Here is a 17,326-nt window from a genome sequence, read left to right as displayed (position 1 = left end):
TGTTATGAATCTCTACAGTTGAAAATATTAGACACAATACGACTAATGACAAATGTTGAAACATACAAAAATATTAGACATGAAATGACTAATGGCAAATGTGGAAACATAGGTCGCAAAATGATAAACAAAAAGAGTAAGGTAATACATTTACAAAATCTTGCTTTTGCTATGGAACAAACCCTTTGCAGAGCCAAGTAGTATTGGTGATGGTGGGACATTCAAGTAGACAAAGATGGTAGTTGAGTATTACCATGAAGAATTTCACGAGGCACACCGATATCGATAGATCTCCTTCAGTTCCTTGATTGGGGAAATGTCCATGAGTGGTAAAATCAGATAAGAGTTGATCCATCAGCTTGAATCTCAACCAACCAATTAGCTGCCTCATTTTCAGATGTTGGAATCTGGCAAGGATCCACGCCCAAGAGATTATCGGATAGGGCTGGACAGCGATGTTTGTAGCTAATGGTGGCATTGCAAACTGTATACAGCCAACAAATCATTATCATGAAGGAACAGAGACATGCATGACAACAGCAGCATTAGCAAAAGGACCATTGAGATAGTAAAATTCTGATTTCATCTTCCCCTCAAACAGCATTGCAATTGTAGAAGCAAGAAATTCTATAAGTTTCAATATATAAATAAATGTCCACTATTTTGAGTTGACAAATTAAGATGAATCCATCATAAATTACTTAAAAGTTAAGGGGGGAAAAAAACTATTTGCTTCCTCACACAAGATTCAACAAGCAAAAAACATGGGGGTGTTTCTGTAGGGTAGATCTGGCGGTGACTCCTGCAAACCTAGGTCAGACAAATTCACTGCAGAGCTGCATGCTATTCTGGACTATCCAAAATCCTAACCTAGTCCTGTTCTACGATTCCAAGAAGCCACCTTTACTACCATGTATCCATCTACTAGCTCATTCTCATCCTCAATGAATTCAATTGCAAACATCGCCACCACGTCTCAAGAAGAAAATCCTCCAAAAAAAAAATAGAAATATATACCAAAATCAAATAAAACGGATCTGATTCATGCTCAAATAAATTCGAAGAGGAAGAACCAACCTGGAGAAGTGACAGCAGGATCCTGTGGACTAGAATCGGCTGGATCAGGGATTGAACCGCCGAAGAGAAGGGCGGAGAAATTAGCGGTAGAGCAAATCGAAGGAGAAGACGACAGAGCCCGTCGAGAGACACAACCGAACGATAGCAGCCCTCTTCGACTGTTATATATATTCCGTAATTTTCTTGGGTTAGGTTTTCAGTTGAGACGCCACATTAAACATCTACCCGCGCTTCTATTCGAGGAATCTCCCTGGGGCCCACTACTCCCCTAATCTAATAGCGAGTATCATTCAACGAACGGTCTAGATTAGAGGCAATATTGGAGTTTTGATTCAAGTAGAAGGTGCTAGAAACCAAGCCCTTAATTGCTGGCTCTAGAACAAGCAGAGCCGGTCCGCATCCTGGCAATCCAAACAAAGCCAATTTTTGGCCGGAGAAGGCGACGTCTATGGCCGGATTCCTCCCACTTCCGCCCAGCCTCGCGCCATCTTTGTGCCCACTGAAATCTCCCCAAGCCACCACCTCCACGGATTCCCTTTTGGCTAAAAACACGGCACCTCATTCACGTCCTTCTCGCTTTTATGAAGGGGATCTTGTTCGCCATCGGATCTGAAGCTGACGGATCCCGATCATTGGACGATCGGCGATCAGGAATGGTTCCTTCCTGATTCCTCTTCTCTGACGTCGATGTCGCTCCGTGTCCGTTGCTGCGGCCCTTTGTTTATAGCATAGGGCAGGGGGCAGAGAAGAGCAAGGAGCTAACCACTCATGGGTGTTCCGGCGGCGACGACGGCGAAGTCCAAGGCTTTCTTCTTCACGGCGCAGGTGCTCGCGGCTGCGGCGGCGGTCATGGTCCTGGTGTGGTGCATCCACCTCCGGGGAGGGTTAGCCTTTCATTCTGCCGGCGACAAATCGCTCATCTTTAATGTAACAACCACACAACCATCTCTCCCTTAACTTCCATCATGATTCATGAGTCGTTTCGAGAAGATTTCCTTGTTCTTGCCTTCGAACAGGTGCATCCAGTGCTGATGCTGATCGGGTTCATCATCATGGGAAGCGAAGGTAATCAGTAATCGATCAGCTACTAACTGAAATCCTAAAAAAAAGGAAGGAGAGATGAACTGCAATTAATCAAACCTTTTTGTATTGCAGCAACAATGTGCTTTAGAGCTCTTCCGTGGAGCAAACAAGTGAACAAGTGCATCCATCTCATCCTCCATGGCCTTGCCCTTGTGCTCGGAGCTGTTGGAATCTCTGCAGCCTTCAAGTTTCATAATGAACTAGGAATCAGTAATCTCTACAGTCTCCATTCCTGGCTTGGCCTCGGCACCATCTCCCTCTACGGGATTCAAGTAATCAAAAACTGTAAAGTTTCACTATTTTTCAATAAAAATTTAACCTTTTTTCTCTCTCTCTCTCTCTCGTCGCAGTGGATTTTGGGGTTTGTTACATTCTTGTTCCCTGGAGCTTCAGGGTCACTGAAAGCAACCTTCCTCCCTTGGCACGCGGTCTTCGGGGTCTTTGTCTACCTGCTGGGAATTGTGAGCGCTGAGTTAGGGTTCTTGGAGAAGCTGACGTTCCTTGAGACCTTTGGAACGGTGAACAGGTTCAGCGGTGAAGCTTTGCTGGTGAATTGTACGGCACTGGCGGTGCTGTTGCTGGGGGTCTCTGTTGTTCTTTCTCTCATTGCCTCTCACCTGGAAAGCACCAAGGTTTACTCTGCAGATTGAATTAAGATATCACATACAATCTCCTTATTATTATTAATCCGTGTTTATCTCAATAAATCTTTGTCTGTTAGCACAAATGATTATAATAAAATATTCATACCGAACCGTTTAAGAAATGTTTTTGAAAGAGGAAATTATATTTTTCAGTCCGGTAATTTATATCTTTTTCAATTTTAGTCTTGTTATGAATTAATTTATGTTCTTAGTCATGTAACTTGTAATATTTTTCAATTTCAGTCTTTTTTCTTTCAAAATTAAAATTTTTTAACAAAAAAATGTCTAGTTTGTGGTTGGAATATAAAAAGCACATGGGTAATAAAAAATCAAAATCCCCAAATTCAATTTATAACTCATTATTTTTCGTTGAAAAATTTCAATTTTAGAAAAAAAATGACTGAAATTAAAAAATATTACAAATTACAGGACTAAAAATATAATTTTCTCTTTTTTAAAATACTCCAATCATATATTATATTTTAAAATTATTATATCACTTATCAAATATCTATTTTATTGTGTCAATTGATCAAGATTAATTTTTTTATTAAATATATAGATTTTTAAAAAAATATTAATTTATGTTTAAAAAATTATTACTCTTAAATTAATATTTGAGAGTATAAATATACGATAAATTAGAGAAAAATTTCTAATCATAACTTTAATTTTGTATGCAGTCTCTAATTATAAAAAAATTTTATTTCCACTCCCTGTACGTAAAGTTTTATTTGCTTCAATTATCCAATGTAAATATTATTGCCTAATTGTTCCTCATATTTTTTAGGTATAAAAAGTCTAAAAACAAATTCCTGTTAAATTCAACACTTTATATTAGAATTAGGTATATTTTCTATCAAATTGAACACGGTTTTTTTCCTGCTTAATATAATTCATCCTAAATTCAGCAATATTTAAAGAAAATATAGTATATTTTCCATCCAATTGAGTGTCATTTATAGAAAAACTAGTATATTTTTCATCCAATTGAGGTGAAAAAGAATTGTGCTTAATTTGATTGAAAATATACTAAAATGAGTATAATTCCTCTTGCACTTTATACTAAAATCAAGTATATTTTCTATCAAAATTACCCCTCATATTTTTTAGGTATAAATAGTCTAAAAATGAGAATAATTTCTGTTAAATTCAGCACTTTAAACTAGAATCGAGTATATTTTCTATTAAATTAAATATGATTTTTTCCTATTTAATATAATTCCTCTTAAATTCAGCACCATTTAAAAAATATATAGTATATTTTTCATCCAATTAAGTATCATTTAAAAAAAATCTAATAAATTTTCCATCAAATTGAAGTGGAAAAAGAATCATGCATAAAAAATATATTAAATTCTAGTTTAATGTACTGAATTTAAGAAGAATTATTCTCATTTTTAGACTTTTTATATCTAAAAATATCAGGGGTAATTAGGTAAATATGTTTAATTAGGGAGTGGAAATAAAGTTTTTTTTTATTAATGGAGATGCATGTAAAATTTTGTTTGATAATGGGGATTGCATCCAAATTTTTCCATAAATATAATCAAGGGAAGCTAGACAAATACAAATTTAGTTTTATGTCATTCCGAATTTAAAATTGGTTGATGAATCTAGAAACCTCGAAATGATATAGAACTAAGTTTAATATATTCGTCTAGTTCTCCTTATTATATACATATCCTTAAATATTAATTTAACGTAATATATTAAAAATACATCAATCAGTTTTTTAATCATAGAAAAATTAATAGATTGTTAAAGAGAGTAGCCTATTAAAATTATTGCTCACGATTACATAAACAACTTTAATTAATTTCTATATTAATAATCAATTAATTTTATTTTTTAACCATTAAAAATTTGATTCGTATTTAAAAAATTATACTCTTAATATATTATGTCAAATTGATGTTTGATGATATAAATATAATCATGTAGGGATGACAATTTCGCCTAAGGGTTCGGGACACCATGGGGAAAACTTGAAACAGGGGCGAGTTCGGGAAGTATTTTTCGGGTATGGATAGAGGTTCGGGGAATTTTCAAAACCCCACATTTGAACGGGGGCAGGTATAGGGATGTTATTCCCATCCCCGAACCCGCCCTGATACGACATTATAGGGAATGGGGATGGGGATGAGGATGGAGATCGGGATGGGGACGAGGATGGAGATCGGGATGAGGACGGGGATGAAGATTTCTCGATTAGTTCGATAAATATTAGATGGGAAGCGGGGATGACTATTCTTTTAGATTTATTCTCGGGGATGGGAAGTGGGGATAGGGACGGGGATTGATATTTAATATCCACAAGGTTGGGGGTGGTGATTCCCCATTTAAATAGAACCGGGGAGGAGGGCAGGGATATAATTCAGGGGCAGAGATTAGAATGACAAACTATTATGTAATTGCAAGTGTACGATTATATCGTCAAGTAAAAAAGATATTGATCTCACTAGTACTGTGAATCAAATACTAGTCGGAATTGTAAAATAAGTTATCTAGAAAATCACAGCAAAGCTCTATCCAAGTCACCTTTATCCCTTCTTGGGCGCCTGAATCACTACCGGATGCCTGGAAGCTGACGTAGGCCAGCCAACCAACGTTTGCCAACTCATATGCTTGCGAAGCTGGATTCTGGCCATTTTGAGCCCCTGGATCCTCTCTGGTCATCCAAATGTCTGAGCATCTGGAATGCCCTAACTCTAACTTTAATTTTCTACATCACAGAGTTAGCAAAACAGACATAATATGAAATATTAATATATTTAGACAATCTCGGGACTATCCGGTCATGACTCTCGATTTCACTAAAATCCTAAGTGGATCGACGCCTACTATTCCCTCAATAGGGAATGCATCATCACTGCATCTCTCTCCTCTAGTGCTTACATCCACTTACCAATTGTAGACTCACTTGACTTTGATTTCTTGACTCATCAAGTCATCCTACCAGATACCCCATTTAGACTTTAGCAGTCATCTAGTCCTCCTTGATCCCATTGAACTTCCTACCAACTGTTTGGTCCTCTCTAACCCAATTGGATTTTTTGCCAAACGTCTTATTAGACTTCAGTCTGGTGTCAGATCCTCTAGATCCATCAAGTGTTTCGGTCCTGCACACTTGGTAACCAGATTAGAACACACAAAATTTAACTTTAATTATTTGTCATACATCAAAATTTGAATTTGATTATTAGTGTTAACTGTACTAACAATCTTCTCCCTTTTGATGTAATGATAACCTGGGTTAAAGTTAGAGAGAAAAAATACCGAAATAAGCATGAAGCATGATTTGGAATAATTATTGTTCATGAATTCTCTAACCCAATCTATTATCTTCCCCCTTTAACACATATTAAAAAAAAATCAAAGTATAAAAGAACATGTGGCGAGCAATCAACAATAAGTTTTTATTAAAAAAAACACTTAGAATAATATAAGCTAAATCACCTGTTTTTAAAAAAAATTGAAATAAGATAATTTTTTAAATTATACTTTCAAAACTTTTAAAGGAATTTTGAAAAAATAATTTCAATGTATTTTTTCAAAACTTTCAAAACAGTTTTTAAAAAATTCAAAGATTATTCAAGAAATTAATATTAGATCTTTCAATCAAGTCTTCCACTCAATCTAATACATCTTTAAGAATCCTTATTAATTACAAAGAAAACTCCCTATGTGTTTTATAGATTTTTATCACTATGGAAAGGTTACTAGATTTTTTTAATTTAAGTTTCGTTTCCCTTTTTATCAAAAAAAAAAATGTACCTAAGTTTTTTTTAAAATTTGTGAGCGCTGAGTTAGGGTTCTTGGAGAAGCTGACGTTCCTTGAGACCTTTGGAACGGTGAACAGGTTCAGCGGTGAAGCTTTGCTGGTGAATTGTACGGCACTGGCGGTGCTGTTGCTGGGGGTCTCTGTTGTTCTTTCTCTCATTGCCTCTCACCTGGAAAGCACCAAGGTTTACTCTGCAGATTGAATTAAGATATCACATACAATCTCCTTATTATTATTAATCCCGTAATCCGTGTTTATCTCAATCAATCTTTGTCTGTTAGCACAAATGATTATAATAAAATATTCAGAGTTTTACCGAACCGTTTAACGGTTTAAGAAATTTTTTGAAATATCCCAATCATATACTATATTTTAAAATTATTAAATCACTTATCAAATACCTATTTTATTGTGTCAATTAATCAAGATTATTATTTTTATTAAATATATAGATTTTTTTTTAAAAAATATTAGTTTATGTTTAAAAAATTATTGTTCTTGAAATATTATGCTAAATTAATATTTGAGAGTATAAATATAATCAGAAAAGTAAGACGAATACGAATTTAGTTTTATGTCATTTCAAACTCAAAATTGGTTGATGGACTTAAAAACCTCGAAATGATATGAAATTAGGTTTAATGTATTCGTTTAATTCTTCTTATTATATACATATTCTCAAATATTAATTTGATGTAATATATTAAAAATACATGAATCATATTTTTAATCATAAAAAAATTAATAAATTATTAAAGAGAGTCATAGATTAAAAATTATTGTTCACATTTACATAAACAACTTTAATCGATTGCTATAATAATAATTAATAAATTTTGTTTTTTTTAACTATTAAAAATTTGATTCATATTTTAAAAATTATTGCTCTTAATATATTATATCAATTTGATACTTGATGATATAGATATAATTAGGTAGGGATGATAATTTCTTCCACGGGTTAGGGATCCCATGGGGAAAACTTGAAACCGGGGCGAGTTCAGGAAGTATTTTCTGATATGGGTAGAGGTTCGGAGATTTTTCAAAACCCCGCATTTGAACGGGGGTGGGTATGGGGATGCTATCCCTATCTCCGAGCCCGCCCTAATACGACACTATGGGGAATGGGGATGGGACAAGGATAGAGATCGGGATGGGGGTGGGGATGAGGATTTCTCAATTAGTTTGGTAAATATTATATGAGAAGCGGGGATGACTATTCTTTTAGATTTATTCTCGGGGATGACAAGCTGGGATAGGGACAGGCATAGGTATTTAATCTCGCCAGGGTCGAGAGTGGGGATTCCCTGATTAAATAGAACCGGGGAGGAGGGTGGGGATATAATATTGAGGTGGGAATGGGAATGACAAAGTATTATGTAACCGCAAGTGCACAGTTATGTCGTCAAGTAATAAAAGATATTGATTTCACAAGTACTGTGAATTAAGTACTAGTCGGAATTGCAAAATAAGTTATTTAGAAAATCAAAGGTTGCCAAAGTTCGAGAATGAGAGAGAGATACAAAGAGAGAGAGAGAGAGAGAGAGAGAGTTGAGACTTGAGAGAGGGTTGAGAGAGTCGTCGATTAAAATTATTGTTCATGGTTACGTAAACAACTTTAATTGATTGCTATAGTAATAATTAATTAATTTTATTTTTTAACAATTAAAAATTTAATTCATATTTAAAAAATTATTACTCTCAATATATTATGTCAAATTGATACTTGATGATATAGATATAATTAGGTAGGGATGATAATTTCTCCCACGGGGTCGAGGCACGTGGGGAAAACTCGAAACGGAGGCGAGTTCAGGAAGTATTTTTCAAGTATGAGTAAAGATTCGGAAAATTTTCAAAACCCCACATTTGAACGAGGGCGGGTATGAGGATGTTATTCTCATCCTCGAAAGTGCCCTGATATGACACTATGGGGAATAGGGATGGGGATGAGGATGAGATCGGGATGGGGACGGGGATTTCTCGATTAGTTCGGTAAATATTAGATGAGAAGTGAGGATAACTATCCTTTTAGATTTATTCTCGGGGATGGGAAGCAGGGATGAGGACGGGGATGAATATTTAATCCCTGCGGGGTCAGGGGTGGGGATTCCCCAATTAAATAGAACCTGGGAGGAGGTCGGGAATATAATTCGGGGGCGGAGATGAGAATGACAAACTATATGTAATCGTAAGTGCACGGTTATGTCGTCAAGTAATAAAAGATATTGATCCCACGAGTACTATGAATCAAGTACTAGTCGGAATTGTAAAATAGGTTATCTAGAAAATCATAGGTTGCAAAAGTTCGATAATGAGAGAGAGAGAGAGAGAGTTGAGAATTGAGAGAGGGTTGAGAGAGTTGTGGACAAGGGAAATTTGAGTTGGGGGAAAGATCTTAAGGTTTCAGTTTCACAATAATGATTGTAGACACTTAACTATATTTGGTTTCCTATTCTTAATGGTTATTTATATAGGTAGAATATTCTATGATATTCGATGTGAACTTTTAGACTACACCAGTGTATATGTTCTAATTTATCGTCTACTTTCAGAGCGATAGAGCTGAGGGGTTGCTTTGCTTTCTTAAGGATATATATATCTGTCACGTGATCCACAATCCTCGAGTTACCTTCTCTTATTACATGGTGACGAATTGAAATTGATTCATTAAGATCTATGATAGTCTATTGCTCCTTGTGGTAAACCGATCTACTTTCATAAGCGACTATCTATTGGTACAATAAGCCTTCAGGGTTTCAATGTTTGACAATATACCTAAGTCTAGTCAGTTTGACTAAGGGTTAATCTAAACAAGACTTGATGTTTAGAAGAGAGAAGTTTAGTCAAGACTAGATGACTAGCAAGGGTAAATCCTAACCGGAGGTTAGACAAGTGAGAAGTCTACTAAGTGACTAGTCTTAACTGGAGGTTAAACAAGGGTAAGTCCTAATCGGAAGTTAGCTAGGTGAGAAGTTTAATGAGTGACTAGTCTTAACTAGATGTTAGGCAAGAATAAGTCTTATAATCATAGGTTAGGTAGGTGAGAAGTTTAATGAGTAACTAGTCCTAATTGGAGGTTAGGCAAGAGGAAGTCCTAGTAAGTAAAGTCAGATAGTAAAAATCCTAGTGAGTGAAGCTAGACCCTAGTGAGTTAAACTAGGTGGTGGAAGTCCTAGTGAGTGAAATCATACGGTGAAAGTCCTAGTGAGTGAAGCTAGGTCATAGTGAGTGAAATTAGGTAATAAAAGCCCTAGTGAGTGAAGTTAAATAGTGAAAACCCCTAGGGGGGAGGTAACCCTATGTAATGAGAAGTTTTGGAGTAGTGAACTCCAAGCATGTGATCGAATGGTTTAGGGTTTAAGATTTAGGGTTTAGAGAATCTTAAAAGTTGCTAACACTGCTTTACCTTACTATTTTATATCTATTGCGCTAACTCAGTATTACAGGTAAGTTTTGGTCGATCAGGTTGATCAGACACTAAGCAGGACCAGAGAAAGTCCATATAGGTTTGGAGTGTAAGATAGAAAAATGCTAGAGGGGGAGTGAATAGCGCGCGTCGCTTTTTCACCTTTTCAGAAATCACAAGTTAAAGTAGCGAAAATAAAGAAAGAAAAACAAGGATAACACAGTTGGTTGTACTTGGTTTGAAGTCATTAACGACTTCTACTCTAAGGCCGACACTTGCTGAGTGCTTTCATTGGGTAATATACTAATAGCTCGAATAAAAATACAAAATATTTAAGTACAAGACAATAAACAAATTATACCAACAACAAAGTAGAGTAGTAGCTTAAGTGTTGGTTGTTGGAGCGACGTTTCGATATCGTAGAGAGCTTCTTGGAATAGTGCATGAGTATGGAAGTCATAGTAATTTATGTTTTGAAGCTACTGATCGAAGCTCCTTTTATAGGCCTTTTTAGGAGCCTGGACCACCCCTAGATGCCTCCACTGATGCCCATCCGATCCACCTTCATCGCTGAGATTATCCATCTTTGGGCGCTTGGATCCCTTCTGAGCGCCTAAATTACTGATGTAGCTACACCTCAGTGAAGCTCTATTCAAGTCGCCTTTATCCCTTCTTGGGCACCTTAACCACTCCCGAACGCCTAGAAGCTGACATAAGCTAGCCAACCGTCGTTTGCTAACTCATATGCTTGCAAAGTTGGATTCGGGCCATTATGGGCCCCTGGATCCTCTCTGGTCGCCCGAACATCTAAGCATCTGGAATGCCCTAATTCAACTTTGATTTTCTGCATTACAGAGTTAGTAAAACAAACATAATATGAAATATTAAAATATTTAGACAATCTCAAGACTATCTGGTCCTGACTTTGGATTTCACTGAAACCCTAGGTTGGATCAACGTCTACTATTCTCTCAACAGGGAATGCATCATCACTAGATCTCTCGCTCTAGTGCTTACCTCCATTTACCAATTGCATATTCACTTGACTTTGATTTCTTGACCCATCAGGTCATCCTACCAGATGCCCTATCTGTATTTTAACCGGTCATCTAGTTCTCCCTGATCCCATTGGACTTTCTACCAACTATCTAGTCCTCTCTTACCCAATTGGATTTTCTGCCAATTGTCTGACTGGACTTCAGTCTGGTGTCAAGTCCTCTAGATCTATCAAGTTTTTCAGTCCTGCACACTTGGTTACTAGATTAGAACACACAAAATCTAACTTTAACTATTTATCATACATCAAAATTGAGTTTGATTATTAATGCTAACTGCACCAACAATCTCTCCTCTTTTGATGTAATGATAACCTGAGTTAAAGTTAAAGGGGAAAAAAAAATAAAAATATATATATATATATATATAAGCATGAAGCATAATTTGGAATAATTATTGTTCATGAATTCTCTAACCTAATTCATTATCTTCCCCTTTGGCACATATCAAAAAATATTCAAGGTATAAAGGAACATGTAACAAGCAATCAATAATAAGTTTTTATTTTAAAAAAAATACTTAGAATAATATAAGCTAAATCATCTATTTCCGAAAAAAAATGTTTGAAATAAGATAATTTTTGAAATTTTCCTTTCAAAACCTTTAAAGGAATTTTGAAAAATTATTTCAATGTATTTTTCAAAATTTTCAAAATGGATTTTCAAACATTTAAAGATTATTCAATGTGTACAAAATTAATTTTGAAAATTAATATTAGATCTTTTAATCAAGACTCTCACTCAATCTGATACATCCTTTGAAATCCTTGTTAATTACAAAGAAAACTCCCTATGTGTTTTGTGGATTTTTATCAATATGGGAAGGTTACTAGATTTTTTAACTTAAGTTTCATTTCCCTTTTTATCAAAAAAAATGTACCTAAGTTCTTTTATAAAGGGTTACCTTGTTCTAAAGTTATTCCCTAACCCCTTGGAAGTTTTTTAAGAACATTTGTCAAAATATTTTCAAAATTTTGCAAGATGATTTTGAAAAGTAATTTTGAAAAATAATTTTGTAAATGCAAAAACAAATTTCAAGGCATAATTTAAAAAAAAAACTTTCAAAATGACTTTTTTAAAAAATATTTTAAAAGAGTTTTCAGGACATTAAGTGTTGATAATAGTCATTGTCAAATGCATATAGTTTTAAAAACTATAGATGTAATTACACTTAATTAATCATGAATTAATCATACAATTTTTGAAAATAAATTTTAAGAAAATAGACTTATGAATTTTTGAAAATCTTTTCAATAATATTTTTAATTTACTTTTCTAGCATCTCATCCATTTTAGATTTTCAAACATGCTAATTGTATGTGTTTGTTAACATGATTTTGTTGGTGCAATCAACCTCCAGGATTTCGATATTTGACAACATACCCAAGTTTGGTCGATTTGACCAAGGATGGATCCAAACAGGACTTGATGTTTGGAAGAAAGAAGTCTAGTCAAACTAGATAACTAGCAAGGGTAAGTCTTAATTGGAAGCCCGACAATGAAAGCCCTAGTGAGTGAAGTTAGGCTCTAGTAAATGAAATTAGGTGGTGGAAGTCCTAGTGAGTGAAGTCAGACAATGGAAGCCTTAGTGAGTGAAGCTAGGCTCTAGTGAGTGAACCTTAATGGTGGAAGTCCTGGTGAATGAAGTCAAACAGTAAAAATCATAGTAAGTGAAGCTAGACCCTGGTGAGTGAAGATAGGTAGAGAAAGCCCTAGTGAGTAAAGCTAGGCAGTGAAAACCCCTAGAGAAAGGTAATCCTAGGTAATGTGTGATTAAATGGTTTCCGGTCAACCGCGCGCGATCGACCGGATAGGGAATCTTGAAAGCTACTAACACTGATTTGCCTTAATATTTTATCTATTGTGTTAACTTGGTGTTGCAGGAAAATCTTAATTTATCAGGTTAATCAGACACTAAGCAGGACTAGAGAAAGTCCAAACAGTTCTAGAGGACTAGATGTTTGACAGATAAGGTCAGGTAAGCAACTGAATGAGAGATCTAGTGAGGACCCATTCTGGATTGAGAGAACAATAAGCGTTAGTCTAACCTAAAGTTTTAGCAAAATCCGAAATCATGACAGAACAATTATGAGTCTATTAAAACATTTATTTTCTCATATTATACTTGTTGTGATAACTTTGTGGTGTAGGAAAGTGAAAGTTAGAAAAAGCGATTCCAGACACCCGAGTAGGGTCCAAGCGACTGGATTGGCCCGAATCCAACCTCTTGTTCAAATGAGTTGGAGTGCTCTGATTAACCGGCATACGTTAGCGTCCAAGCACCCAGGGTTGGTCTAGGTGCCTGGGAGTGGATAGAGGATGATACTAGATAGAGCTTCATAGAGGTGCAGTCATGTTAGCGATCTAGTCCACTGAAGGTGGTCCAGGCGCCCAGAGGTGGATAATCCACTAACGAAGAGGGATTAGATAGGCTTTAGTTCAATCACCTGAGGGTGGTCCAGGCGCCCGGAAATGACTATAAAAGGAGCCTCGAACATCAGCCATAAACATCAATTTCAACAAGTCGTTTACACACTTCTTCTATCATTCAGATACTCTGACCTCGTACTACTGCTGTGTTGCAATGATACTACTACTCGACTACGTCCAATCACTGTCGGCAAATCGATACCAACACCTGAGCTCGCATATTTTGACATCCTTGTGTTGGGTAACGCTTTTAAGTTATTTACTTTATTGCTCAAAGGAAGTGTAGGTGTTACACTTTCCTTTTCTTCTTTGTAATCAATTACTCTACCAAGAGTTACCGGTAGAGAATTTTAGTAGATTATCCGTTGATAGGTTCAAGGAGGTTGGGTCTTGGAGTAGGAGTCGTCGAAAATTCTGAACCAAGTAAAACTGTTTATGTTCTACTTTTTTGTTCGTATATTCTTTCCACTGCGCACTTACTGTAAAAGTTCAAAAACAAGGACTCATTTTTAAAATATAAGTGCTTCACCCTCTCCTCCCCAACTCACGTGTCTACGATCCTACACTAACCATATACACTTAGACACAAGGGATCAAACTACAGAGTCTAACTTAACTCGGTTAATCATATCAAAACTCACATGGGGTATAAAATACAACACCCTAAGTAAAAATTTAATAATAAGGTTTAATAGGCTAACGGAATTTTTAAAAAATTTCTAGGATTTATCGGAGTCGTATGACAAGTTTAAGAGGGATAAATTTATAGGCTTGGGAAAGCCTGTTTGGAATATCCAATAAATGGGAGTTAATTGAGGAATCAACCTAAGCTTTAATTGATTAAACATAAAGTATAAAAAGGAAAACCTAGTTTTCCTTTTTTCCTTTATTCCCTCCCCACTCGATTCCTCCTCGCCTGACGCCGGTCGACTCCCCACTTCCTCTCCCGATCTCTTCCTCATCTCCCTCACCTGCGCTTGATTCCTCTTCATCTTCCCCAATCGGCGCCACCCTTCTGTTGCTCATTTCCTCTTCTTCCTCGCAAGCAAAACTCATCGGCCAAGGGAAGCCGAGCCCTCTCCTTTGCGTCGTCGCCTTCCATCCTCTCCACTGTCGCCTCTTCTTCCCTCTCGGTGCTGCTGCCGACCATCACAGGTCGTTGCTTGTCTCCAGCTATCACAAGAGCCACCGAACCTCTCCCTCATGCTGCGCCACCCCTATTGGATCGCTGCCGCCCGATCGCACCAGTATCCACCATCGATCCGTGCCCTAACCACCGTCTCTTCTCACCGACACTGACTGCCCGAGCCCTGATATGGTCATCGTCCATTCATTCCTGGCCGCGATCACTCACCGGAAGCCAAGCACATGAGCTTCCTTGTTCAGTTGTGTCCTAGCTTTCAGCCTGATCCCCTCTTCACTGGAGCAGGCCACAGTCCCGACCAGGTGCCACCACTGATCCTACCTTTCCTTCCGATTTCCTTTAAGTTAGTGCCCTAGTGCCGTTGTTGTCCTTCTTTGTCATGACACACACCATAGTGACACTCGGATTTCATCCGAGAGTAGCCTGCAGATTTAGATTAAGGTAAGCTAAGATAGATATGTGTTTGATACACCGATGATCGGATGCTAAGGTTGGTTGTGTTTTAGGGTTCTCGTGCGGAGATTAGCAACTCCACCTTGCTACAGCCACTAGATCCGGCAGCAAGCCCCTCTAGCAGTGACGTTTCTTATTTCCAACAGCAGCTCCAGCTTTGTTTCTGGTAGCAACCTCATGATAGCATTCTGTTTTCTTCACTGAGCAGCTACAGTTCTGAATTGAGGTAAGAATTGTATAGAAGTGGATTAATACCAAATTTAAATCCATTGTTTTGGTTGCTGTATGAGATCGATTCCAGTCTTGAAAATTTGAAGTGTTAATTTTGAGCAAAGGATTGGTTCATTTCTGGATATTGAGGTTAGATGTTGGATTTTAAACTAGGGTTCGGGCGTGATCCGATTTATCGAGCTAACCAAGATTAAATGATGACTTTAGGTTTCTTGGTTTAATAGGAATTTGATTTAGCTACTGGATACATATTAGAGTAGCTAAATTATATGTTTGATTTGCAGAACTTTGATTCGAGACGAGCGTCTCGACGTGAGATCTTTTGGATACGATCTCCATTTTTGAGGCGGGTATCTTTGACTTATCTTTTTGATATTGTCATTCTGATATGCTTAGTGAGTTATAACTAGTAGTAATAGTTATGCTTATATCTGCTTGGTATGTCACTACTTGATACCACAGTTTACCATATTGTTATCAGTGATACATTTATGCTTATGTCCTCTTGATTCTTTCATTGTGTACTTATGTAGTGACATACAATGCATTACCGGATACAGATCTAGCTACTAGATTTACTTGACATGTGTACCTACTTGACTACTTGACATGTGTATCTAGGTTTATGACTTGGATGTGCACCTAGATCATTGATATGGACTTGATTTTTCTTTTAGTACACATTATGAGGAGGTTGGTATTTTCAAGATTACATGCTTAGTGTCATGCACCATTTTGCATGATTGCATGCTGAGCGATTGTCGGCTCCATTGTTGTTGAGCACATCGCCAGTTACATGACCTGCACACACACAACCACTCATGGTTTAGTGGTATTTCAAGCAGGGTGTGTGTTGTAGTTTGCTCTGTCAGGGCTCCGCTGGTCCGCTCATGGGTAGCGATGACTGCAGCGTGGTAGCGGGCAAGGATCCCTCCTCTTGACTATGACACAGGGAGATGAGAGCTTCGGCTCCCCCACTATGTTTGGGGTAGGAGGATATGTGTACTCCGATAGCATCCTATCTACTCGGTCGCTCAGGAGTAGTGATGGCAGAGTGCACAGTTGTCATAGCCCTACTAACTCGGTCTCACAATCGTGTGTGAGATGGTTGACTAGCGTCAGGGGTGACTATGTCATTTGCATCATATGCATGGATTACATTTATTGCTTGTGATTGCTATATTTTAGATGTTGCATTTTTGTGGATGTATATGTTTGACATGCATACAGAAGACATGAGGTATTTGGTCTGACGACCCTTATGTCAAGATAGGAGGCCCAGGTGAGTACAATTATTCTTTTGTTGTTCAGTTTTTCATTTCTTGTTATTAATCAGGAGACTATACTCCATGATTATTACTTATAGATATATCTTACTATGCATGTCAGCCTGATACCCGCTGAGTTTATTGAACTCACCCCGTTGCTTTATATTTTCTATTTTAGGATGAAGCTGTCAGGAGGTTCCAGTCGCAAGTCCCCCACCTCGTGTAGATATGGTTTTCTACTTTCAGACTTTGTTTCCTTGTTTTGTGATCTACATGCGTGTGATGTGTAGATCTTGTACTCATGGATGTTATATCGAGTTTTGGTCTACTACCCTTGTTTTCCGCTGCGATGATTTTCCGTTGTGGGTTGTGTTTTCCTCAAGTAGTGAAGTAGGTTTTATAATAAATTGCGTGTTGTGATTTGTTGTGTAGTCAGCCGGAGGCTGATTTATTATAAACTGTGTGGATTGTTTATTTATATTATTGTAAATGTTCCGACTGTGTTGGCCGAGGATTGTGAGGCCCTGCGGGCTATGTAGTCAAGTATCAAATTGTCATCTGTAAAGGGGAGATGTTGTCGAAATTTCACCGGCAGGGACTCCCCTGGGGCGTGACAAGGGTACTTACAATACGTGTCAAATAGCTTAGTTATTCATATTTCAAAGTTACCCCTCTTTCTGGTATTAACACTCCTCCTAATCATTTAATATTGCAAAAAGAATATTAGACAAGAAAACCCAAATAGTGA

The 17,326-nt window shown here is 37.0% G+C and overlaps 1 protein-coding gene and 1 long non-coding RNA gene across 2 annotated transcripts; one reads left to right on the top strand and one right to left on the bottom strand.

Moving 5' to 3' along the window:
* Window positions 1-18: 18 nt before the first annotated feature.
* Window positions 19-1,458, bottom strand: LOC121989751. Its single transcript, XR_006114313.1, has 2 exons — window positions 1,078-1,458; window positions 19-484 (listed from the first exon to the last, which is right to left on the bottom strand). It is a non-coding gene; the product is annotated as an uncharacterized LOC121989751 (long non-coding RNA).
* LOC121989750 (probable ascorbate-specific transmembrane electron transporter 1) lies at window positions 1,457-2,926 on the top strand. Its single transcript, XM_042543967.1, has 4 exons — window positions 1,457-2,004; window positions 2,094-2,142; window positions 2,233-2,432; window positions 2,511-2,926. The coding sequence occupies exons 1-4, from the start codon at window positions 1,846-1,848 to the stop codon at window positions 2,808-2,810; spliced, it is 708 nt and encodes a 235-aa protein (XP_042399901.1). The 5' UTR covers window positions 1,457-1,845; the 3' UTR covers window positions 2,811-2,926.
* The last annotated feature ends 14,400 nt before the right edge of the window (window positions 2,927-17,326 follow it).

Source organism: Zingiber officinale, chromosome 6B (genome assembly GCF_018446385.1).
Source record: "Zingiber officinale cultivar Zhangliang chromosome 6B, Zo_v1.1, whole genome shotgun sequence".
NCBI lineage: Eukaryota > Viridiplantae > Streptophyta > Magnoliopsida > Zingiberales > Zingiberaceae > Zingiber > Zingiber officinale.
The sequence above is the reverse complement of the archived record's forward strand: the minus strand, read 5'-3'. Positions and strand labels throughout refer to the sequence as shown.